The 25,791-nt window shown below is 44.9% G+C and overlaps 1 protein-coding gene across 4 annotated transcripts in view; it reads left to right on the top strand.

The window, feature by feature from the left end:
* Nucleotides 1–25,523, top strand: part of vnc (GNAT family N-acetyltransferase vnc) — a 96,710-nt gene extending 71,187 nt beyond the window's left edge. For all 4 annotated transcript variants that reach the window (XM_075676729.1, XM_075676733.1, XM_075676732.1 and 1 more), the window contains 3 exons: nt 4,062–4,222; nt 4,290–4,374; nt 25,345–25,523. In XM_075676729.1, the coding sequence (XP_075532844.1) occupies nt 4,062–4,222; nt 4,290–4,374; nt 25,345–25,437 (339 nt within the window). In that variant the 3' untranslated portion in view covers nt 25,438–25,523. The remainder of the gene's footprint in view (nt 1–4,061; nt 4,223–4,289; nt 4,375–25,344) is intronic.
* The last annotated feature ends 268 nt before the right edge of the window (nt 25,524–25,791 follow it).

Raw genomic sequence — 25,791 nt, forward strand, 5'->3', positions numbered from 1 at the left:
GCGTTTTACTTTGTTAGCGTGGTCACGTTGCGGGAAGACTGCAGGGGGTGAAAAGAAGTCATCATGAAGCGTGGAATGGTGATAAAGTTTATGAAATAAGGTTAGGCGAGCAAACTGGCGTCGACGCGATAGTGGTTCCAACTCAGCACATTGTTTTAATGATGTGACACTGGTGAAGCGTGAATAATTAACGTTTCAATACATCAGTTTTAGAAAGAACACTTCTAATGTTTGAGAACAGGAAATTGGTATTGTTGTTTAAATTAGGACACACATTAGGTAAAAATGACGCAGTCTCTGAAGAAGATGACATCAGTCGGCACATGTCATCCTGTGGCGGGATGACGAACTGGCATAGCATGGCTACCCGCGGCGTCCCACACATAAGTATCATTATTGATATGAAGCTTGTCGAATGTTAGGCACACGCGTCACCTTGTTTTTTATCGGTCGAGAGAATTGCAGAAGTTTCCGCCGTTTATGAAGTTGTCCCGAATCGGCGGCAGGTGATGCAGTAGAATTGATAAGTCGCGGCAGATTGGCGCGCTGTCCATGCAATTGTCACGTGGTAGTGACGGTGAAGAAAGCAGCAATACGGTGAAATACAAAACTAACTTTTATTGGGCGAACCTGTGCCCACAAAAACAGGCTACACTTATAGCACCACGATAGCGGTGAACACGGTTGGCAATCGTCGAAAATCTGATCAATGGGTCAAGCGCGTCGGCTTTTATACATCAATCGTCGAATGTTCCAGACTAACCATTGGGACCCGCGTGCCTTCCACAAAGTTCTACATTATTCGTGTCGCGCACACATGCGATCAGATTACACAAGGTTCGGAGACAGACAGCGGATAGAAGCATCGATAACATTCCAGAAACTTCGGATACATGCAGGCGCGTCCCGCGCTGTGCGACAACATTTGTTAGGCGGCGAAACGTGGTCGCCCGATAAAGACAAATACACGTGTCACGATGTACAGTACTCATGTGCTGTTCGTCGGCACGGGTATCAGTCATCTGTACTGCAGGCAGCGACAGCAACTGTCCCAGGACCGGTGGCAGCAGCATCTGTAGAAAAGCAGTTGGTGACAATTGTGGCAGTGTCGTGGCTCCACATATATATTTTTATATCTATATTTTATATTATCTGAGGAGCAGAAAGCAAAACTAGAGGACCAGGAGCGGTGCCTCTTCGATGGGGTGGATTGCCTTCGTAGGACCGTCACCGGGAGCGTGCCACCTTCGACAACTGTAATCAAAAGGACAGTATCTTTCTTTAGAGACAATAAACTTCGGCTGTTACTGAGTGACAAAGAGGGCGGTTTTGTGATAGCTCCGTCTGCGGTCTTCAACAAAAAAAGCCATTCAGGCTGTCAACAGGAACTTCATTCTGGCAAATGAGAAAGCTCAGAAGGTAAAATGCAAAGCCATTTCTTTGTTGGAAAATATAGGCCTCACCAAGATGGTGAAAAATGTAAAACAATGTAAGGTACTGGCATAGGTCTCTACTGATGAAACGATGTCATTGATGAAGGATAAGAAACAAGGCAAGACCAAGAACACTACCCTGGGGAACTCCTGAGGTTGCAGGCAGAACATCAGAGGTGTAACCTTCGACCTGGACAAACTGTTTCCCATTGGTGAGGTGGAAGTGGATCCAATGAATTAGATTAATGGGTAGACAAATGCTAGAAAGTGTCATGAGTAGTTTACCATGGCAGACACAGTTAAAGGCTTTTCTAAAATCTAAGATATCATCTATTTGGCTGCCCTTAGCAAGTGCACTTGCGCAGTCATGATTAGTGGTGATGAGTTGGGTGGTAGTTGACTGGCCTTTTCTAAAACCATGAAATATTGTTTTCTTCTAGAAAAGACATTATGTAATGCGTTATGATATGCTCTAGGAGTTTACAGAAACTGGAAGTTATCAATATAATTTCCAGTTATATATATATATATATATATATATATATATATATATATATATAGGGAAGGGGGTAACATATCATCAAGAATGACGTACACGCTAAGACGACACAATAGAACTAAAGCGATGGTACCAATATCAAGATAATGACACTTTAGCGCAGCATAGTGCAGCAATAATCACAGTAATAAGTTACTAATAAAGAACACATGGAGAAGACTATAGAAGTAATGTGTGTGAGGACTTGATGAGAGGTACGTGTTAGATGGCAATAGTAAACACAGTGCAAAAACCATGAGGATCTGTGATGTTGACCAAAGATGCAGGCAGATTATTCTAATCTCGGCATGTTTTTTTGGAAGGAATGAGTTAACATGAGAAGCAGAAGAGATGCAGAGTAACCTTAAGGCATTGTGTAGAAGAGGCAATGACAAGACAGTTTCCTGCGAGTGATGGGAGGTGGGAAGCTAGGGTTAAGTTTCATGCTACAGACACTGGTGGTACGACCATACTTCGATAAGATGAAACGGGTTGAATGATTCTGTTCACTTTCAAGCAAGTTGGTTAATGTATCGTAACCAGGATCCCAGCTGGAAGAGGCATAATTCAGGTTGGATCGTATGTATGTGAGATGCACAGTTATTTTTTTAAGAGAAGCTGGTGCAAGACAGAAATTCCATTTTAAGTAACCAAGCATGCAATTAGCTTTGGATGTTATGTGTTCAATGTGCTGATTTCATGTCAGGCTGTTAGTAATGTTTACATCCAGGTATTTAGAAGTGATAACCGGTTCAAGAAAGATGCTAATGGAGTAATCAGGGCAAGGTCCATTAGTAAAGGAGATTCGCATAGATTTACATTTAGAAATGTTAAGCTCTATGTGGTCATTGTGTGCACCAAGTGGAAATAAAATGAAGGGCAACCTGCAGACCTGTAGTTGACCTTCACACAACAACCATTGCTTTGTTATGTATTCATTATGTACCCCCCTTACACAATACTCCAACACTTAAGCCTATGAGGTACCTTAACCCTTTCAGGATCGATTTTTTTCACCATATGCGACCGCCCAGGGTCGATTTTTTTATTGCAGATTCCACTTCTTCTGAGGGACCTATTTCGAAAAAAAATGTACCGTAAGTTTTCTAGGGTGACCGTGAAGTGAGAAAAAATATTTTGCATTGGTATATATGTACTCTTTATTCATGAATAACAACAATAAAAAAAAGAAAATATACTTATAATTCAGAATTTGATGCATTGTTATAGTTCAAGGCTTAGAATATGCTTGCATGAGAATATTTAGCAAGTCTGAAATGTTCCTGCTCTTACACTAATATTTACGTCCATAGCATAATCGAACTGCATAGGTGACCGTACTCAAGAAAACTGTGTGGTTGTGTGCCCATCAAAAAAGCAAAACATCTAACAAACTTTCGCTAATCTTCATCTTAGCGCCAACCAGAAGCAATTAGATATCGCGAGTCCCCCCCTCCCCCCAGAAAAGAAAGTAAGAGAAGGAAACACATGCCTGGCGGCATCCTTCCTATGCTCACCCCTGTGAGCACTAAACGAGCAAGAAACAGGTGGCCGCCCTTTGAGCGATTAGTAACTAGATAGCCATCAGTTTTGTGAGCGCAAGAAGCTGAAACCGCCCGCGGAACAAAACCCAAACCGCCGCCCACCCACCCTCGCTAATGTGCGAGCAGTAGTATATAGATGCGCCGGAGCAAACTACCTCTAAAAGAAACCATGCAACGAAAACCGAGAGAGGGAGGCGTGAGAAAAAAATTCCCTGTATTCCCACATGGTGGCAGCCCGTGCCAGGAAAAAAAATTTGGAAATTGGTACGCTTTTTAAACGTACAGACGGCGCCATAAATATACGGCATCGACCATTTGGACTTGTTCGCGGTGCCGTATATTTACGTCATTGACTCTGAAAGGGTTAACTAAATAAATAAAATGTACATTAGTCTGTACAATGTGCACATTTCCAGTGCAAAACATTTTATGTTGCTTTGTGAAAGGTGCAATGCATAACTTAGAGATAAAAAGCCAGTCAGGCTCCTTGTTATGCAGGTCTTTACTATTAGTAGTGAAAAGGCTTTCAACTGTAAATTTTTCCAGGCTGTAAAGAGGTCGCACAGGCGTCTTGGCCTGGCTCAGAAGCTGATGGACCAGTCATCTCGTGCCATGGTGGAGTGCTTCAATGCCAAGTATGTGTCTCTACATGTACGCAAGAGTAACCGGGCAGCCCTCCACCTCTACACTAACACTCTTGGATTCATGTGAGTGATCACGTCTCTGCCTTTGTTGTGCTGTTTTTGTATAACAATATTCCCTTTTTATGCCCAGGATCAACGAGATTGAGCCAAAATACTATGCTGATGGTGAAGATGCATATGCCATGAAGAGAGACCTTGTGAGCTTTGCAGCCCAGGTAGAGTGCGTTCCTGTCTTCTCTGAGCCTGGTTGGTAGGGATGCTTAGTTTTTATGCTGTAACCAATGCAGATCACGTTGCTTTTACTTTTGTGTTGGCGTGTAACTGAAAGAACCTGGGTATGAATGTTCAGGAAAACAAAAATAGATTGCATCTGTTCAGAGCTTGACCTTAGCATTGCTGTATGTTGGGCGTTGCATTGCTTGCTGTATGTTGGGCCCTACCAATCTGAACCTGGCAACGTTTAACGTTAGAACGCTATCTAGCGAGGCGAGTCTAGCAGTGTTATTGGAGGAATTAGAGGGTAGTAAATGGGATATAATAGGGCTCAGTGAGGTTAGGAGGACAAAAGAAGCATACACAGTGCTAAAAAGCGGGCATGTACTGTGTTACCGGGGCTTAGCAGAGAGACGAGAACTAGGAGTCGGATTCCTTATTAATAAGGAAATAGCTGGTAACTTACAGGAATTCTATAGCATTAACGAGAGGGTGGCAGGTCTTGTTGTGAAGCTTAATAAGAGGTACAAATTGAAGGTGGTACAAGTCTATGCCCCTACATGCAGTCATGATGACCAGGAAGTCGAAAGGTTTTATGAAGACGTGGAATCGGCGATGGGTAAAGTCAAAACAAAATACACTATACTAATGGGCGACTTCAATGCCAGGGTAGGCAAGAAGCAGGCTGGAGACAAGTCAGTGGGGGAATATGGCATAGGCTCTAGGAATAGCAGAGGAGAATTATTAGTAGAGTTTGCAGAACAGAATAATATGCGGATAATGAGCACCTTTTTCCGCAAGCGGGTTAGTCGAAAGTGGACGTGGAGGAGCCCGAATGGTGAGACTAGAAATGAAATCGACTTCATACTCTGCGCGAACCCTGGCATCATACAAGATGTAGACGTGCTCGGCAAGGTACGCTGCAGTGACCATAGAATGGTAAGAACTCGAATTAGCCTAGACTTGAGGAGGGAACGGAAGAAACTGGTACACAAGAAGCCAATCAATGAGTTAGCGGTAAGAGGGAAACTAGAGGAATTCCGGATCAAGCTACAGAACAGGTACTCGGCTTTAACTCAGGAAGAGGACCTTAGTGTTGCCGCAATGAACGACAATCTCATGGGCATCATTAAGGAGTGCGCAATAGAAGTCGGTCGTAACGCCGTTATACAGGAAACCAGTAAGCTATCGCAGGAGACGAAAGATCTGATCAAGAAACGCCAATGTATGAAAGCCTCTAACCCTACAGCTAGAATAGAACTGGCAGAACTTTCTAAGTTAATCAACAAGCGTAAGACAGTGGACATCAGAAACTATAATATGGATAGAATTGAACAGGCTCTCAGGAACGGAGGAAGCCTAAAAACAGTGAAGAAGAAACTAGGAATAGGCAAGAATCAGACGTGTGCGTTAAGAGACAAAGCCGGCAATATCGTTACTAATATGGATGAGATAGTTCAAGTGGCTGAGGAGTTCTATAGAGATTTATACAGTACCAGTGGTACCCACGACGATAGTGGAAGAGAGAATAGCCTAGAGGAATTCGAAATCCCACAGGTAACGCCAGAAGAAGTAAAGAAAGCCTTAGGAGCGATGCAAAGGGGGAAGGCAGCTGGGGAGGATCAGGTAACAGCAGATTTGTTGAAAGATGGTGGTCAGATTGTTCTAGAGAAACTGGCCACCCTGTATACGCAATGCCTCATAACCTCGAGCGTACCGCAATCTTGGAAGAACGCTAACATAATCCTAATCCATAAGAAAGGGGACGTCAAAGACTTGAAAAATTATAGACCGATCAGCTTACTGTCCGTTGCCTACAAAGTATTTACTAAGGTAATCGCAAATAGAATCAGGAACACCTTAGACTTCTGTCAACCAAAGGACCAGGCAGGATTCCGTAAAGGCTACTCAACAATAGACCATATTCACACTGTCAATCAAGTGATAGAGAAATGTGGAGAATATAACCAACCCTTATATATAGCTTTCATTGATTACGAGAAAGCGTTTGATTCAGTCGAAACCTCAGCAGTCATGGAGGCATTACGGAATCAGGGTGTTGATGAGCCATATGTAAAAATACTGGAAGATATCTATAGCGGCTCCACAGCCACCGTAGTCCTCCACAAAGAAAGTAACAAAATCCCTATAAAGAAAGGCGTCAGACAGGGAGATACGATATCTCCCATGCTATTCACAGCATGTTTACAGGAGGTATTCAGAGGCCTGGAGTGGGAAGAATTGGGGATAAAAGTTGATGGAGAATACCTTAGCAACTTGCGATTCGCTGATGATATTGCCTTGCTTAGTAACTCAGGAGACCAATTGCAATGCATGCTCACTGACCTGGAGAGGCAAAGCAGAAGGGTGGGTCTGAAAATTAATTTGCAGAAAACTAAAGTATTGTTCAACAGTCTCGGAAGAGAACAGCAGTTTACGATAGGTAGCGAAGCACTGGAAGTGGTAAGGGAATACATCTACTTAGGGCAGGTAGTGACCACGGATCCGGATCATGAGACTGAAATAACCAGAAGAATAAGAATGGGCTGGGGTGCGTTTGGCAGACATTCTCAAATCATGAACAGCAGGTTGCCACTATCCCTCAAAAGGAAAGTGTATAACAGCTGTGTGTTACCAGTACTCACATATGGGGCAGAAACCTGGAGGCTTACGAAAAGGGTTCTGCTGAAATTGAGGACGACGCAACGAGCTATGGAAAGAAGAATGATGGGTGTAACGTTAAGGGATAAGAAAAGAGCAGATTGGGTGAGGCAACAAACGCGGGTAAACGACATCTTAGTTGAAATCAAGAAAAAGAAATGGGCATGGGCAGGACATGTAATGAGGAGGGAAGGTAACCGATGGTCATTAAGGGTTACGGACCGGATTCCAAGGGAAGGGAAGCGTAGCAGGGGGCGGCAGAAAGTTAGGTGGGCGGATGAAATTAAGACGTTTGCAGGGACAACATGGCCACAATTAGTACATGACCGGGGTAGTTGGAGAAGTATGGGAGAGGCCTTTGCCCTGCAGTGGGCGTAACTAGGCTGATGATCATGATGATGATGATGATGTTGGGCGTGTTAGTATTTGAACTTGGATGACATTTTAGCGACTGGCGAACAAGGACAGAGTGCAGACTTAGAATAGCACGATCTGTTAACTTAAACATTTTATTCCTAAAAAAATTAATACATTTATATATACAGTCGCCGACTGATTTTTCGGACTCCGAAAATTCGGACATACTCGATTATTCGGTCTGCTTCGTGGCACTGTCATTCTCCCCATAGACCATAGTGTATAACAACTGCCGAAAGTTTGGAGACCGTGCAACCTTTCGTCTGATTTTTCGGACACTCCTTGAGCCAACTCGATCGAGAGCACCATGCACCGACTCTGACCAGTATATAGTTCGACTTGCTGAACACCATTTTTGTTTTGAAGCGAGCCCCTTGCTGCCCTACGAAGTGGCGCTACTGCAAATCCCCGCTCAAAATCATTGTTTCTGCCTGGTTCGTAGCTACAGCGTTCCGGTCTCGGCTTAGTAAGCCATGTCAAGACAATCCAGCAGCTGATTTGTTTCTTTCATCGTGCATGACGCTGTGAGTAGGCCACGTTTTTCATTTGTGGAACTGGTGTCAGCGTGACGGCGTGGTGGTGTTTGCTTCGTGTGCTGTGTCGAGGTGGTGATGCAACGTGGCATACAGAAACATCGCGTCGAGTGTGTAATGGCGCCGACAGTGTCCGCGCAGACTGCGCTGGGGAATGCCGGCAAGCAGGTGCCGGGAGTCCTAGGATTTGTCGCCTTCCGATGTGCTCCTTACTGACGCCGAAAATGTTCTGCCGAGACCTGCGCAGTGGTTGCATTGTGATTCCGAGCACCGTCTCATTTGACAGTTTCACAGGTGCTGATACTGCTGTACTGACTTGCGCAGAACTTGACGACGGCAAAATAATTCGTCGGGTTTCTGCTGCACCGCCGGACGATGACTCAGAGTCTGAAGATGACGCACCGTGTGCTACGCTGCCGTCGCATGCGGAGCGCGTACAAGCAGTGACTGTGCTTTCAGCCGCCTATAGTAACCGTGCGACTCTCTCCGAGATTCAGGCTTATCTGATTGCACGTAAACGGAACAGCGTGCAGCGACGCATACACAATTTTTTCAAGCCTACTGCCGAGCCCGAGTAAGTGCGTGGAAATAAAGGATTTATTTTTTCTTAATCTGCTTTTTCAGACACCTGTTTATTCGGACACTTCCGCAGTCCCCGTGAGGTCCGAATAAATGGTCGGCGACTGTACCATGCACAAAAGTGCCACTCCTGGTCAACATGTCAAACTTCTCTTTCCGAAATGGCAGTCTCGTTATCAAGAAGGTCGATAGACACAATGCCTACGCAGCTTGCACTATTCAGCCTGATAGATGGCGTCTCTACATTTTTGTGCATATCCTTGTGCCTGGCAAGAATCACACAATCGGTAAACAAAGGAACGCAGTCGCACTCCTGACAGTGAACAGGTGGTGACTGTCATGGTAGTTCCGACATGTAAACTATTTTCTCTTGGATGGTCATTAAAGGGGCCCTAAACCACCTATCGGGCTTGGTGAAAAAACACATTCCACGGATAGCATATGCTGCTGTGAACATCTCGGCCAAATTTTGCACTCGTGCTTGGCGCGTGGGGCTCATGAGCGGAATACGAACTCACCTTTTTCTCAAACGCTCTCTTTTCAACAGAGGCCTTCTCACACTTTCGGTGCTGCCGGCAGCTGCCCCTTGACATCAGCGGGCAGATTCCCATAGAGCTCTGCCGTTGAGCAATAGTTGACATCTATCAAGAAGTGTGTTTGGATCTGTGTGCTTCTTCCTACTGTTACTAAACAGACTGAAGTAAGCGAAAATCACCGTTTAGGATTTCAATAAGAATAACATACTTTTGAAAGAAGCCGACTATCGTCTGCTGATGCTCGGCTGCACCTGCCATGTAGGCGTGAAACTTTGGCCAGAATACTTATCAGTGTCATAGATATTTAGTCTCACAAATTTCCATTGTTTAGAACACTGAACTAGCCTCTAACCATGCGAAAGGTCAGACCATACGTACACTTGCCAGCGCACGCTCACTCCTGTGTTCCCCTGGCTAGACGTCTTGGAAAAGATTGCCTAAATAAAAAAATTAAATTCTGGGGTTCTACATACCGAAACCACAATCCTATTATGAGGCATGCTGTAGTGGGGGACTCTGGGTTAGTTTCAACCACCAGGAGATCTTTAACTCCACTGCATGGGACACGGGCGTTTTTGCATTTCGCCTCCATCGAAATGTGGCCGCTGCAATGATTGCTTCGTAGTGAGTTGTTGATAACACTTCAAAATGCGCAATTTGTATGTGGCTACTATGCGTTGATCAAGCTGGTACAGGACAAAGCCAGTCTGCACCACCTAGCACGGCTAGGCTGGAGCACATGAGTGTGCGCGAGCACTTTAACCCTGTTGTACACACTACAGTTGCGTGTAGCTGCGCCTGCCGTGGAGCGTAGATACCACGGCCGCCTTGGGGTGCCATAACGAGGCCACTTGCTACGGCTCGCTGAGGCCAACCACATGCTCTGATTGGTCTCTGTGGGTGAAGTGGCTCTGAGTGTACTACTCCAGGTGCACGGTGAGTCCGCTCAAGCATCAACCTCAGACTGGAGCAGTCAACGCAAGTCCGAAGTGCGGCATGCATCGCTTTAAAGTGCCCATAGAGTCCGGCGTTTCCATCATGCCACCAAGGATATGTCACGCCAGCGACCCCAGGATCGTCTACGATTTTCCCCCTAGTTTGGCATATTGAACACGGCCTGCAGCAGTGCGGTGATCAGCTAATGGCGCAAGTTATGTGCATGGCAAGTGATCACGTTTGTGTTTGGCAAAGACGCAAACTCTGTATGATTGCTTCAGTGCACCTGAACTGTAGGCCAGCGTGCTGTCGGCCAGCCAAGCTAGTGCACAGTACACTCTGGTCTGGCGGCTATGGCGTGAGACGTCTTCTATTCCTGCACCAAAGTGCACTCAGTGTCGCTGGTCACGCCAACTGCACTGGACGCTATTTTCGCCGGCGTCTGCGTTACGCCAGACTATATCCGTGCCTTTAAAGGGAAGCTGAAGAGTCTGTCGAATTCAATAAGACGCTCATATACGGATGCGGGAACCTTATAAACCATGCAGGTAAAATTTTGGGGGGGATTTTTCACTTAGGAGCGACGCAATCGTCGGTTGCAGCGGTGGCGTAGAGGTAGAACACCCGCCTCGCGTGCAAGAGGTCCGTGGTTCGAATCCCGGTGCCGGCAATGTTCCACCGGATTAAAAAATAAAAGAAAAAAGAAAAAAAAAGAAAAAGTCCGCGTGTTGATAAAATTGCATAAACAGGCCTGGAGTGTGGCCTAATCCCGGTGACCAGAACCGGTAACGCACTCCCTCACCAGAGCAGGATTGGCCACCCTGGTGCAGTACTTGGCCACAACCTCCTATATGAACAACACAATCAAACCCCGGCCCTCAGTCCCCAGCAGTTGTGAAGCAACTGACCACGGTGGCGGTCAGGCCTGCGACGCAGCAGAGGGTGCTAAGAATCACTGGCTCCGGACAGGCCGCCATTGGAATATGAACCTGGCAACGTTTAACGCTAGAACGTTATCTAGTGAGGCGAGTCTAGCAGTGCTATTGGAGGAATTAGAGGGCAGTAAATGGGATATAATAGGGCTCAGTGAAGTTAGGAGGCCAAAAGAGGCATATACAGTGCTAAAAAGCGGGCACGTCCTGTGCTACCGGGGCTTAGAGGAGAGAAGAGAACTAGGCGTCGGATTCCTGATTAATAAGAACATAGCTGGTAACATACAAGAATTCTATAGCATTAACGAGAGGGTGGCAGGTCTTGTTGTGAAACTTAATAAGAGGTACAAAATGAAGATTGTACAGGTCTACGCCCCTACATCCAGTCATGATGACCAGGAAGTCGAAAGATTCTATGAAGACGTGGAATCGGCGATGGGTAGAGTGAAAACTAAATACACTATACTAATGGGGGACTTTAATGCCAAGGTAGGCAAGAAGCAGGCTGGAGACAAGGCAGTGGGGGAATATGGCATAGGCACTAGGAATATCAGGGGAGAGTTATTAGTAGAGTTTGCGGAACAGAATAATATGAGGATAATGAATACCTTCTTCCGCAAGCGGGATAGCCGAAAGTGGACGTGGAGGAGCCCGAATGGCGAGACTAAAAATGAAATAGATTTCATACTCTGCGCTAACCCTGGCATCATACAAGATGTGGACGTGCTCGGCAAGGTGCGCTGCAGTGACCACAGGATGGTAAGAACTCGAATTAGCCTAGACCTGAGAAGGGAACGGAAGAAACTGGTACATAAGAAGCCGATCAATGAGTTAGCGGTAAGAGGGAAAATAGAGGAATTCCAGATCAAGCTACAGAACAGGTATTCGGCCTTAACTCAGGAAGAGGACCTTAGTGTTGAAGCAATGAATGACAATCTTGTGGGCATCATTAAGGAGTGTGCAATGGAAGTCGGTGGTAACTCCTTTAGGCAGGACACCAGTAAACTATCGCAGCAGACGAAAGATCTGATCAAGAAACGCCAATGTATGAAAGCCTCTAACCCTACAGCTAGAATAGAACTGGCAGAACTTTCGAAGTTAATCAACAAGCGTAAGACAGCAGACATAAGGAAGTATAATATGGATAGAATTGAACATGCTCTCAGGAACGGAGGAAGCCTAAAACAGTGAAGAAGAAACTAGGAAGTGGCAAGAATCAGATGTATGCGTTAAGAGACAAAGCCGGCAATATCATTACTAATATGGATGAGATAGTTCAAGTGGCTGAGGAGTTCTATAGAGATTTATACAGTACCAGTGGCACCCACGACGATAATGGAAGAGAAAATAGTCTAGAGGAATTCGAAATCCCACAGGTAACGCCGAAAGAAGTAAAGAAAGCCTTGGGAGATATGCAAAGGGGGAAGGCAGCTGGGGAGGATCAGGTAACAGCAGATTTGTTGAAGGATGGTGGGCAGATTGTTCTCGAGAAACTGGCCACCCTGTATACGCAATGCCTCATGACGTCGAGCGTACCGGAATCTTGGAAAAACGCTAACATAATCCTAATCCATAAGAAAGGGAATGCCAAATACTTGAAAAATTATAGACCGATCAGCTTACTGTCCGTTGCCTACAAACTATTTAGTAAGGTAATCGCCAATAGAATCAGGAACACCTTAGACTTCTGCCAAGCAAAGGACCAGGCAGGATTCCGTAAAGGCTACTCAACAATAGATCATATTCACACTATCAATCAGGTGATAGGAAAATGTGCGGAATATAACCAACCTTTATATATAGCTTTCATTGATTACGAGAAAGCGTTTGATTTAATCGAAAACTCAGCAGTCATGGAGGCATTGCAGAATCAGGGTGTAGACGAGCCGTATGTGAAAATACTAAAAGATATCTATAGCGGCTCCACAGCCACCATAGTCCTCCATTAAGAAAGCAACAAAATCCCAATAAAGAAAGGCGTCAGGCAGGGAGATACAATCTCTCCAATGCTATTCACAGCGTGTTTACAGGAGGTATTCAGAGACCTGGATTGGGAAGAAATGGGGATAAAAGTTAATGGAGAATACCTTAGTAACTTGCGATTCGCTGATGATATTGCCTTGCTTAGTAACTCAGGGGAACAACTGCAATGCATGCTCACTGACCTGGAGAGGCAAAGCAGAAGAGTGGGTCTAAAAATTAATCTGCAGAAAACTAAAGTAATGTTTAACAGTCTCGGAAGAGAACAGCAATTTACAATAGGCAGCGAGGCACTGGAAGTCGTAAGGGAATACATCTACTTAGGGCAGGTAGTGACGGCGGATCCGGATCATGAGACAGAAATAATCAGAAGAATAAGAATGGGCTGGGCTGCGTTTGGCAGGCATTCTCAAATCATGAACAGCAGGTTGCCACTATCTCTCAAAAGGAAAGTATATAACAGCTGTGTCTTACCGGTACTCACCTACGGGGCAGAAACCTGGAGGCTTACGAAAAGGGTTCTACTCAAATTGAGGACGACACAACGAGCTATGGAAAAAAGAATGATAGGTGTAACGTTAAGGGATAAGAAAAGAGCAGATTGGGTGAGGGAACAAACGCGAGTTAATGACATCTTAGTTGAAATCAAGAAAAAGAAATGGGCATGGGCAGGACATGTAATGAGGAGGGAAGATAGCCGTTGGTCATTAAGGGTTACGGACTGGATTCCAAGGGAAGGGAAGCGTAGCAGGGGGCGGCAGAAAGTTAGGTGGGCTGATGAGATTAAGAAGTTTGCAGGGACGGCATGGCCACAATTAGTACATGACCGGGGCTGCTGGAGAAATATGGGAGAGGCCTTTGCCCTGCAGTGGGCGTAACCAGGCTGATGATGATGATGAACCGTCGGTTAAAATTGCGCTGTAGCTCCGCCCCCCGTCGAGCGCCGCGCGCTGCTGCTGACGCTGACAATGCGAGCGGAGACCGGAAACCGCGGCGTAGTGACGTCAGCACTGGTGTTCCGTTCCTTCGCAGTCTCCGCGACCGTGCCTGACCGGACTTATTTCTGCGTGCGTGCCGTCCTAATTTTCGCTCGACCCTACATTCCTTTGTTTGTGTGTATGTAGAGTGGTAGTTGATGTGCGCAGCATCAATTGAACTTGTAGGCCGATCATGCCGGCGTTCTGTGCAGCCTACGGTTGCGCGAACACCAGCGACCGCAACGATGTTCCATTAGTTCCCACAAGACAAGAAGCTTTCAGCTAAGTGGGAGGCTGCTGTGAAGCAGAAGAACTTCAAGCATTGAAGAACAACAGTGCTGTGCTCTAACCACTTCCGTGACGACGATTACTACCAGAGTTTATCAATAATGCGTGCTTTGGGTTTTCCTTCGTGTTAGCACGCTGAACGGAAGGTGCATGTTTATCTCCCACCCTTGACACAGGTTTCATCGCCAAGCACCGCGAATTTTCTATTGGCACATGTGTTGTGAAACAGCCTGCATGCAGCTACCGTAACGCAGTGCAAGTGTAAAGTTTGCATCTTTTGGAAAGCCTGCTCACGCCAGGACGCTGCGCTCCCCCTTCTCTCGCACACATAGAGAAACCGACCATCTCACATAGCCAAGGGAATTCGCCGGTTACGAGTAGCGTGCGGATGGCGCGCTGATGAAGGTTCTATACAACACGTGCCACAACAGCCGGTAAACTTTTCCTGTGTTTAAACCGTCTGTGTAGATTGCCGACAGCTTTGGGACAACGCACAAATGCCGAAGATCGCATCACCGCTTACATTCTACGAAGAGGCATGCAGGAACATAACACTACAGTTGTTTGCCCGGAAACATACTCACTGGAACGCTGAATGCAGCTTAGCAAAAAACATACTCGCCAAAGCACATTTCCAACACAAGGAGATGCTAATACTTCGCCTTCGTTCGCGTGGAAAGCAGTGCTTGCACCAGCATTTTTTGCTTCTTGGAGAGGCCGGCTCTTCGCAACCCGCTCGTACATGTAGGGAGTAAAGTATAATCCCCTTACAAGTGATCTTGCAAGCGACAGCACGACAAGCGAGGCGATGGCTGTCATGTTCATTCGTCACCTGCAAGCTGAACTCCACGCGAGCGACGGCTTTGAGCAACGACTTCCCGGTATGAAGGCAGCAATATACGCGCCGAAACTAGCGTGACGCATGCTTTAGCAATTTAAGTTGATGTATTTTACTGAAAAAGGAGCATAAAATATTTCTGAAGGTCTTGCACTAGGTTCTTATTCTTGCACGTATAAAATTCAATAGTTTGCTCGTTCCGTGCGACAAACAGTAGTATTTGAGTTATGTACACCCAGTTCCGGCTTCGCACTATTGGCTAGTCGCTCGTAGCACTTCCGGGCGACGAGTTCTATATTTCTAGAAATGAGCGATCGAGCGACAACACCGAGCAATCTGTTCTAGCGACGGCCCATTTTGTCGCTCGAAGCCATCGCCCGTCACCGTCGCGCGCAAAATCGCTCTCGTGGAGTTTGGACTTAACGCCGAACTCCTCAGAGAAACGCAAGCTCTTGAAATTTTCCATGACAGTCTCAGCAAAACAGCACCAAACTACCTTGCACCGTGCTTCGTGTGTAGCGGCAGCAGTCGGTCCGGATGAACACTATTGTTGACGTCACGAGGCGCCCAACCAATCACAGGCGGAAACAAGGTGCGCGAGCTGGGCGTGTCTGCTGCTGCACTTTTCGTCGAAATAAAATATGTTTGCGCTTTCTTTCGCTCAATTTCGATGCGATATTCGAATTCAGAGGGTTGAAAACCACGACGTATTGCTCTTCACTCATTTTTTCTGGAAAAGCTTTCAGCTTTCCTTTAAACTGATGTGTGTGCTGCCAACGTAGTCAGCAGCAAAAGTTATGGGATACGGTTTCTCCTGCAAATGTGAATTCTTGCACTGTTAAGGCATGGCACTTATAATTTAATTCGAGGCTGTGTAACCACGCTTCCCCAGAATTCATCATCTTAGGATATCCTGCGTCCTGTAAACTATTGCAGCTGACGGTGCATGCACAAGCAAACATAAGGATGACGTTTGTTCACCCCTTGGAAATTGTGTGATTGCTGTAGAAATAGGTGCGAATGGAGATGTGCTACTCATGCCACTCAGTGCAAGAAAACATAGCAGCGCATATCTTTCTAGTACACTGTAGCACAGTAAAGGGATGAAATACCTGTGGAGACACTGTGAACTCTACCGTAAGTTGAGGGGTAGCCTCGCGAGTTTAGCGCGTCGTAGGCGGCACAATTGAAAAGTAATGATGTCTTCATGGATCATCATCATCATCAGCCTGGTTACGCCCACTGCAGGGCAAAGGCCTCTCCCATACTTCTCAGACTTCCCCGGTCATGTACTAAATGTGGCCATATTGTCCCTGCAAACTTCTTAATCTCACCCGCCCACCTAACTTTCTGCCGCCCCCTGCTACGCGTCCCTTCCCTTGGAATCCAGTCCGTAACCCTTGATGACCATCGGTTATCTTCCCTCCTCATTACATGTCCTGCCCATGCCCACTTCTTTTTCTTGATTTCAACTAAGATGTCATTAACTCGCGTTTGTTCCCTCACCCAATCTGCTCTTTTCTTATCCCTTAACGTTACACCTATCATTCTTCTTTCCATAGCTCGTTGCGTCGTCCTCAATTTACGTAGAACCCTTTTCGTAAGCCTCCAGGTTTCTGCCCCGTACGTGAGTATTGGTAAGACACAGCTGTTATAAACTTTTCTCTTGAGGGATAATGGCAACCTGCTGGTCATGATCTGAGAATGCCTGCCAAACACACCCCAGCCCATTCTTATTCTTCTGATTATTTCAGTCTCATGATCCGGATCCGCAGTCACTACCTGTCCTAAGTAGATGTATTCCCTTACCACTTCCAGTGCCTCGCTACCTATTGTAAGTTGCTGTTCTTTTCCGAGGCTGTTAAACATTACTTTAGTTTGATATCCAAAATCATATTTGAACTGCATGCCACTGCGACGTTCAATAGACTGAGTGTTGTGGGCACCGCCCTGCTCCATCGTAGCCTTCGTAGTATTGAAGGAGTGGGAGGGCCATGACGGAGATTTAAGGTGTTCTTTGATTGCCAATAACTCCATTTATACTAAACGTATTGAAGTACTTCTTGCTGCAAAGTATTTCTGAAATAGTCTATTTTATTCAGTCACATCTCTCGACTTCGATAAAAAGTGTTTTAGAGCCCTTGGAAGACAATGTTTATTTGTGTTATGTACCACTGGACAGCGCCAGTTCGCACACACCACTGCCTCTTCATAATCTCACTGCCATTTTGCTGTGATAGGGAATACGTCAGGCAAATATGACCTGATGACTGTCTAAGAGAACATAGGTAGTCTAAATGTAAAGAATTACCGTAGTGGTCATCTATCTGTGCACTGTCAGTGAGCAGATAGATCTCAGATTGTGTGATTCTTGCCAGGCACAAACTATCAGGTGGAGTGGTGAAAGCTGTGTAAGGACTGCATCTAACGAAATTCTTGATAAAGAGACTGCCTTTTCGGAAATAGCAGTTTGACGTGTTGACCAGGAGTGGCACTTGTGCATGGTATATGAAAGTAGAAATTTTACCAGGAGTAAAATGTTCAAGATTGTGCATCGTGCTGTCCTAAGTGTTCCCTCTGTTCTTGTTTGCCAGCTGCTAAAATGTTATCCAAACTCTATCTTAGGTCGGTAAGGCAATGTTTTGACATGATGTTCAATAGTCACCGCGTAAAGTTGTTATATGTTTAGGAGGTTTATTTTCATCTATTTGGCAAATTGTTTGTGTGTATGGCAGAGGAATTTTTCTTTTTTTCAAATTTCATTCCAGATTTTTACACTGAGGGAACCCCAGAATAAACCGCAGCTACTTTGCACATGTGATCTTAGTTCAGTGTTTCCCTGCTAGTCAGTATGTCGCTTTTGTGGATGGTTGTCACTTTCGTCTTGAGTAATTGACCTGTCGAACAGTGAAGTCAGCCGACACATTTCCATCTTGAACCACACAGCCTTTGTTAAGGAGGTACTTACCAGTGGTTTGCATGGTAGGAGAAAGGAACTTTGACCTAGTTCTGTTCAGCCTTTAACCGTTGCTGCCAGCAAGTATGTTGAAAAGGTGACAGAAAAAAATCAACAAGTATCGTCACTGCATAATTGAAAGTCTAATGTAAAGCTCCTCTCTGCGAATTTTGAGTGGGGACTTGGACGTGGTAGGCGCTACCGCAATGCTTATTTCGTATCTGGTCATGCAGCACCAAAAGAACACCATTTTTTGTGCCAGGAGATAAAAAGTCATATGCTATGTGATGCAGACTTTCTTTTGAAGATCATCATGGCCAACCAATGTTTGTGCTGTAGCCATGACTCTGAGATAACGCAAGCTTCGAGCCAATGGCCCTGTTCACTGAGACCAAAAAAGGTGTGACAGGTGCCAAGACGGTGGTTTTTGTTTGTGGAATTGTGCACTGGATGTGCAAGCACCAGAGCACATCTTTGGGTAAAGTACCGTCTTTAAGGAAGGCATTCTTTTTGTCATCCAAATCAGCATGGGGCATTCCATGCCGATCACTCATGCAACACTCTTGCTTGCTTCTACATGTTTTAATGCTTGCATTAACCTCAGCATTCCAGTCACCCACTTTATAAATTGAAGTGATATGGCACCTCACGCTTCACCTGGAAGTCATTAAGTGGATTCAAGGGCTTCCAACCGCAATTTGCCTTCAATTTGTTTTCATTGTCTCAATTGCTTTAACCCTACCCCCACCTCTATGTACTTCAAGGAGGGGCAAGGGGTGCTCTTGTTGTGCCCCTAAAGAGTGCCAACTTGTGGCTAAGTTTGGCTGAGCCTGGCTATTACACGACCACATCTTTCCAAATGTGTAATTGTGCATTTTTAAAAACGGGGAACGCATACAGTGTAACCAGGGTGCATGGTGTCCAATGCAATCATCACAGCAATGAAGCCTTGCTAAAGCATTGCTGAAAGCAGCGTAGCAATGCCGAAGGAAGAGGAAAAGCTGAATTAACACAGCAAGCTGGGTGAGTTGGTGACTGAACATGTTCCTATGGGTGGGCAGCGCAACCCGCTCGTATCGTCCACTTCCTTTTGTTTTCGTCCGGGTTGCTGCCCAGCTCTAGGAACATGAGGAAAAGCTGTTCCCCCTTATGTTGGCACACAAGACAATTCAAGAAGACATCGTGGATCAGCAAGGGCAGTAGCATGCACACGCACATCAAAGCATTCTGTACTGAAACCTCTGAAAACCCCATGTGTGCTATTTCAGACTATAGTTGAGACTGGTCAAGAACGAAGGGCAGGCTTCTGATATGCCATTAAGCAATGAAAGGGAACAACCAAATTGCTTTCAAAAGATCATAGCGACCAAACATGGTCACAATCTGCACAGAATATTTTATTTATTGTAGAGTTTGCATGCAAAGTAAACCCTCGTTAACTTGATATTTCAAGTATTGTTCAAGTCCTTTCCTGCCACAGTGTCAACTCCATGTATTTTTCATCCCTTGTCTGGACTCTGGATATCTCAAACTGAATATACTAGAGGAAAGTCTTGACCCAAAGGTTTCCATACTTTGTCAGCAAAAAGTGAACAGAATGGCAACTTGTGATTAACGGCGTCCTTTGCATGTACCTTGTGGTTACACTGGCTTGGGCAAACTTCAGCAGAAGAGGCCATGACATCATTCTGCCTGCCCCCTCAGAGCCAAACGCTTGCCTCTGCACTATGCCTACCAAGTACTTGTCCGGAAGAGGCCACACCACTGCTTCCTCCTCGGAGTAACCGATTGTAAAGGCTGTTTCTGCTGCAGCGATTGCAGGTCCTGGCCACCATGTTTTCCTCACTCGCTGCAGCTGCCGTGCACAGTGGCGTGGGCATTAGGGCAGCGTTGCTTGCATACCACTCTCTGCTTTTCTTCCGTCGCACACGCTTACTTGCTACCACTTCGTTGTGGCCTCGCCCAAGAACGGTCCAGTGGGAGCCTTTCTTTTTTTATGTTGGGTGCTGCCAGTGATCAGTGTGGTTACAGTACTGTGACCTTGAGCAAGACGGCATTCTCGAACAGGTGCAATCAGTCCACATGCTGCGTCCAAACCAGGCGCGCATGGGAGCCTACAGCATAGTTTCAGCAAGGTTGCAGCTTGATAAGGACGCTTGCTTCGAACTTGTGCTATTTTCTGCGAAAGGCATGGCAGTTGCATTTTTCCGCTGTTCAATCTCAGTGAAATTGTCTGGAATTCATTATGCTGCGGAAATCAGCAGCATCAGCTTTTTGCATGTCGGGAACTAGTTAAAAATTCCTTGAATGACGCGCTTGCATTTGGATCAATCGTCTGACCAGTAACGCTGCTGCCCGTAGATGGTATGTATGGTGCCGAGTCATGTGGAAGGGATTGACTGAGAATATTACTGGCGCCATTTTGGGAATGCTCCATGTGGTCTATGCATGGCAAGTGGGCTTCTGGTTTTGTGATTTTGCTTATCTCAAAACTCCTATCTCACAATTTTTACAGCTTCGAGTTGACAAGGTTTTAGTGTGCATTTTTTGCACTATTGGGCCAATAGCAGAAGCTAGTAGAGTCCTGTGAATTGGACATCATTATTGGAAGCAGTTTGTGAACATAACATACCACATGTGCTTGGAACAGTGTAAAAAAGACAATCACATTTGAGCCACCTTCTGTTCCGAGCATGTCTAACACGCCAGGCCTAGAAAAGTTGCACTGGATACAAGGTGTTCTTATGGGTTTCTTGGTTCCAGACAGATGGGCTATATGGCTAGGTGAACATTAGCCGCGAGAATATTTTCAGCGATAATTTTGCTAATTAACTCTTTAATTGCTTACTTTCTGTCTTAATTGTGAAATTGAAGCTGAGGAGTAGTAAAGGTCATACCTGCTTGACAGAAATGCTGACTATGGAACCACTTTTGAGATGTTTGTCTCCTAAAGTGGTCTTGGTGTTAAGATTGTCCTAAACTGTTAGAGGCATGCTTTTGGGAAACTGGAATGTGACTGTGGCATAGTAGTGATGGTAAAGAGCGCAGTAGCAATACCGTGAATAACGAAGCTAACTTTTATTGGGTCAACCTGTGCCCACGAGAACAGGCCACACTTAAAGCACAAGGACAGCAGCGAACACAGTCAGTGATCGTCGAAATCTGATCTGCCGGTTGAGCGTGTTGGCTTTTATACATGCATCATCGAAGGTTCCAAAGTAATCGCTGGTGCCTGCGCTTCTTCCAGAAAATTCAACATAATTTGCGTCGCTCATGCAGTCAGACTACTCAAGCTTCGGTGACAACAGAAAATGGGTAGCAATGTCGATAACATTCGAGAAACTTCCTATACATGCGGGCGGGTCCCGCACTGAGCAATGACATTTGTTAGACGGTGAAAAGTGTATCTAGGCATAACCGTAACTAGGCTGGCTTCAGAACCAGCAATTGAAGTTAGAGGCAACGCACCAAGGCAACCAGTGGGTGAGCTCTCTCAAGCAATGAAGGACCTAATAAAGAAACAACAAAAAATGAAACAGTCCAGCTCAAGAGATCGGATAGAATTTGCGGAATTGTCAAAACTGATCAACAAGGAGAAAATAAAGGATATTCAAAATTCATAACTTAAGAAAGACTGAGGAAGCAGTAATAAATGGACACAGCATGAAATCAAGTGAGAAGAAAACTTGGCATAGGACAAGCCAAGATGTATGCACTGAAAGATAAGCAGGGTAATATCATCAGCAATTTTGAAGATATAGCAAAAGCAGCGGAAGAATTCTATACTGACATGTACAATACCCAGGGCAGCCGGGATACCTCCATTGAAATTAGTAATAAACAGGTTACAGAGGCTCCTTCTGTAACTTGCGATTAATTTAGAAGGGTCTTAGAAGACATGAAACGAAGAAATGCGGCAGGAGAAGATGGAATAAATTCGGTTGTTACTGAGTGACAAGGAGGACAGTTTCATGATAGCTCTGGCTGTGGTTGACAACAAAAAAGCCATTCAGGCTGTCGACAAGAACTTCATTTTGGCAAACGAGAAAGCTCAGAAGGTAAAACGCAAAGCCATTTCTTTGTTGGAAAATACTATAGGCCTCACCAAGATTGTGAAAGATGTCAAACAATGTAAGGTGTTTGCTCTAGAGGTTTTTTCACTGCAAAAACGCACAAACCGGGTGTGCCATTCTGTACAATAGTCAGTGAAAACAACAGTTGGCAGGTTTTGGTTAGCCGCTTTTCGCAAAAACAGTTGAAGCATTTAGCTATTGATCATCCCTATACCATAAGTAATTCTGTCGATGTTGTTTTCTTTCTGGAAGGCAACCATTCAGTAGCCGTCATTTTTCCTGCGGACGTCGCAGATCTTTATTACTCAATACCGCACAATGAACTATTTCATAGTATGATGACATGCATAGAAGAAAGTGGCGAGGTAGGTTTTCACAATGCAACCGGTTTGTCCTCGGAAAATTTCTTGTCCCTTCTCGAATTTTATCTAAGTGCAACTTTTATCTGGTTTGAAAATAAGCTATTTATTAAAAAAAATTGTCTGTGTATTGGTTCACGTGTGGCGCCTGCTCTTTGTAATATTTTTTTATCGTTTGCCGACCGCACGCTTAAGAGTGCTTAGACAATGATTTGGTTCAAATTTTTAGATATGTTGATTTTCTTGTGATAAAACAGACTATCGACAAACGCTCCATTACGGTAGCAGATATTTTAACTCTGTTCACTGACAATGGCAAAGGTTTAACTTTCACACACGAGCTGTCTAGGGATGGTAAACTCCAGTTTTTAGATTTGCAGCTATCCTTACAAACAAGTCACGCCTGTTGGATGTACTCACCACAGGCACGCAAGGAACTTTTACCTTACGCGTCTGCGCACTCAAAGACTGTGAAACGTGCCATTGCTTTGATGTGTTTAGAATCTTCGTGAATGAAATCTTGTCATCACTCTGCGAACCTGTTTCATTGCACAGTTAAATAGGCTGCAGGCTGCTGGTTACCCAAGTGTGGTGGTGATGTCAGTCTCGGAGGTATTGCTTCAGAAACTGAAAGGGAAGCGGCACAAAAGTAACTGCATCACACAAAAGAAGAGGCCTGAAGTTGTGCTGTATTGCCATAGAGTGGCTCACAATCTAAAGAATGTCGCCTCTAGATACCAAATCCCAGTAGTGTTTTCTGCTCCTCAGAAACTGTCAATGTTGTGCAGCCGTATTTCAAAAACAAGTAAAAAATCAGATTGTGAAAAGAACCACGCGAAAGTTAAAGATTGTAGCGTCGGTGTGGTACATAAGATTCTGTTGTCATGTGGCAAAGTGGCTTAGAGAACATGAGTGATCTATACCGACAGGCACAGGTTCCCATGTAGCCCAACATTGCAAAATATGCAAGTGCAAAGCTATGTTTCATGATGCTACAATTTTGAAAAAGAACCGTGATACCACCACCCGAGAATTATCGGAAGCTTTTTTCATACGGTCACTGGATTCGCAGTGCATTAGTGTGCCTTCTTTAACCTTGCGCAGCGCTGAATATGGTTTTTTGGATTCTGTCACATGAGTGCGCTCTGGTGATCGGATGTCATCGTGGTTCCTGCACATGATGCTCACTGCGCATGTTCTTCTGGATTCTGCTTCCTATAAAGGAGTGACGCAATAAAATGATGTCAATTGAGAGTAGCGCCTTGTCCTGTCGTCTTTCTTGTGTCCGTTGTTTTGCGCTAAACAAAGTAATTATGGATTCGCACCAACTAGCTTGCCAATGCATTCTGTTCAAACACTGTTCTTCCACGTAATAGTTCTGCCAAACCCCGCAAGGTGGAAAGAAAGCGGTGGGCCCTGGTTTGAGTCCCGGACCATGACGAATTTTCCTTTAACTGCGAGGCTTTTCTTTCGAGGAACCTGTACGAGTTTCCTTTGTAATGATTGCTACGAACGGGTGGATGTCTGATTTTCCCTTTATTTAATTGTGCTTCCACACTCTTACATTTGTGCCAGGATACAATGGGAGCAGTGGGTTTATGGCATTGTTTAGTTATGAGTTATATGCACACTAAAAAAAAAAAAAAGCCCAAATTACAATTGCATCATATCATTTTTTCCTAATTTTGAAGCATCCTTGTGCATCATAGCATTCCATGCTTTCACACTGGAAACTGACACCACCTTGAGCCACAGTGTGAATAAGAATTGAATAGTGGCGAAATTGAAGTGAATCAAACCGAGTATTTTTTGAATAGTTTGCAAATAATGTACAGCCTTCTCAACATTTTTTTTTTCTGTCGTTAGACTGCACATTATAAAGGGGGCTTTATTAAAAGAACAAATGGAGCATTAGGAACAACTAAGCAGATTGTTTGCAAACTTGAGGCTCCTCGGAGCATACGCGATCATGTGAAGGAAATGTTGGCCAATTATTGCCCCTGCGTACCTTCGCAACCGAACCACCCATGCTTGTCTGCGGTGATGGCAGACTGAAAGAAAGCACTTTTTCTCTAGCTTGAATGGTTGCAACAGATGGTGCGGCTATTGCAATGGAAGTATTATGATTTAATCTGATGAGAGTACACAGGTGCTGCATTTATAAATGATAGTACTAAACAACACCATGCCGAATGCAGTGTCTAAACATTTTATTGCCAGTGGTCGCGTTTAGCAAGAAAAGCTGTCTGAACGACGTGGTGTGCTCTATTACGTTATGTCCACTGTGGATGGGATCAAAGTTATCTCATTTTTCATGCTTAATCATGTACATTCGACGATGTAAACTATTAGAAAAAAGTGTAATTTTTCGAGTTGTGACTATTCGATTTGATGGTTTAATCGTATAGTGACTATTCAATCTGAGGACCAAATCAAATAATACATTATTCGATTTGGAGGCATGCAGCATTTTTCTAGCGAGAAAATCGGGTGCAAATCAAATTTCTACTTTGTTTAGAGAGTCTAATGTCATTTCTACGTTAGTTTTCTGCTTTGAACAAACAGGAAGTGGGTGTGCATATGATTTGGGGGCGTGTGAGAATCAGACAAATACTTGTAAATTAATCAGCAGTTGTGGCATTTGTTCTGCTTCATGTTTAATTCGACCAATTTCGTCTGTCCCGTTGGAGTCAAATTAATGGAAGTCGACTGTATAGTAATTAACACCCCATTAGCTGTGGTGGTATCAAGGAAGTGGCACTTCATGTAGGACGTCATTGCACACCATGAGACACCATGGATGAGCAGTGTCATCCTTCATGCCTTTGTGCAGCAGGTGTCATGTGCAATGCTGTATCCAAGGTGGTTGCAGAAATGTCATTGACTAAAGTGAATGCATCTTTTCAGAACAAGCTGAGCCCCACTGACCCGGTCAGCTTCTTTGACTCTAAAACCAGCAAGAAGGAACGCGACAAAGAGCCAGACACTGAGAAGCACTAGTACTTCACCTGCTGAAGCATATGTCAAATAAATTGTGTGAGGTTGATATACAGTGACAGTCGATTTACTGCACTGTTCTGGGTGAATTGTTTGTGCAGTTATTATTAGCCAATTTATGTCTACTGTGGGATGAAGGCCTCTCCCAGTAATCTCCAGTTACCGCTGTCTTACGCTAGTTGATTCCTAATTTCATCACACCACCCAATTCTCTGCCGTACCCACCAACGCTTCCCTTCTCCGGGCAACCATTCTGTAGCTTTAAAGGGCCAGGTCTGACCATTTTGAGCTGACAAGCGCAGTGCATACAATGCGCGCTAACGATCATCGTGTCTGCTAAGTATTGCATTGCTAATC

Source organism: Dermacentor variabilis, unplaced genomic scaffold (assembly GCF_050947875.1).
Source record: "Dermacentor variabilis isolate Ectoservices unplaced genomic scaffold, ASM5094787v1 scaffold_12, whole genome shotgun sequence".
NCBI lineage: Eukaryota > Metazoa > Arthropoda > Arachnida > Ixodida > Ixodidae > Dermacentor > Dermacentor variabilis.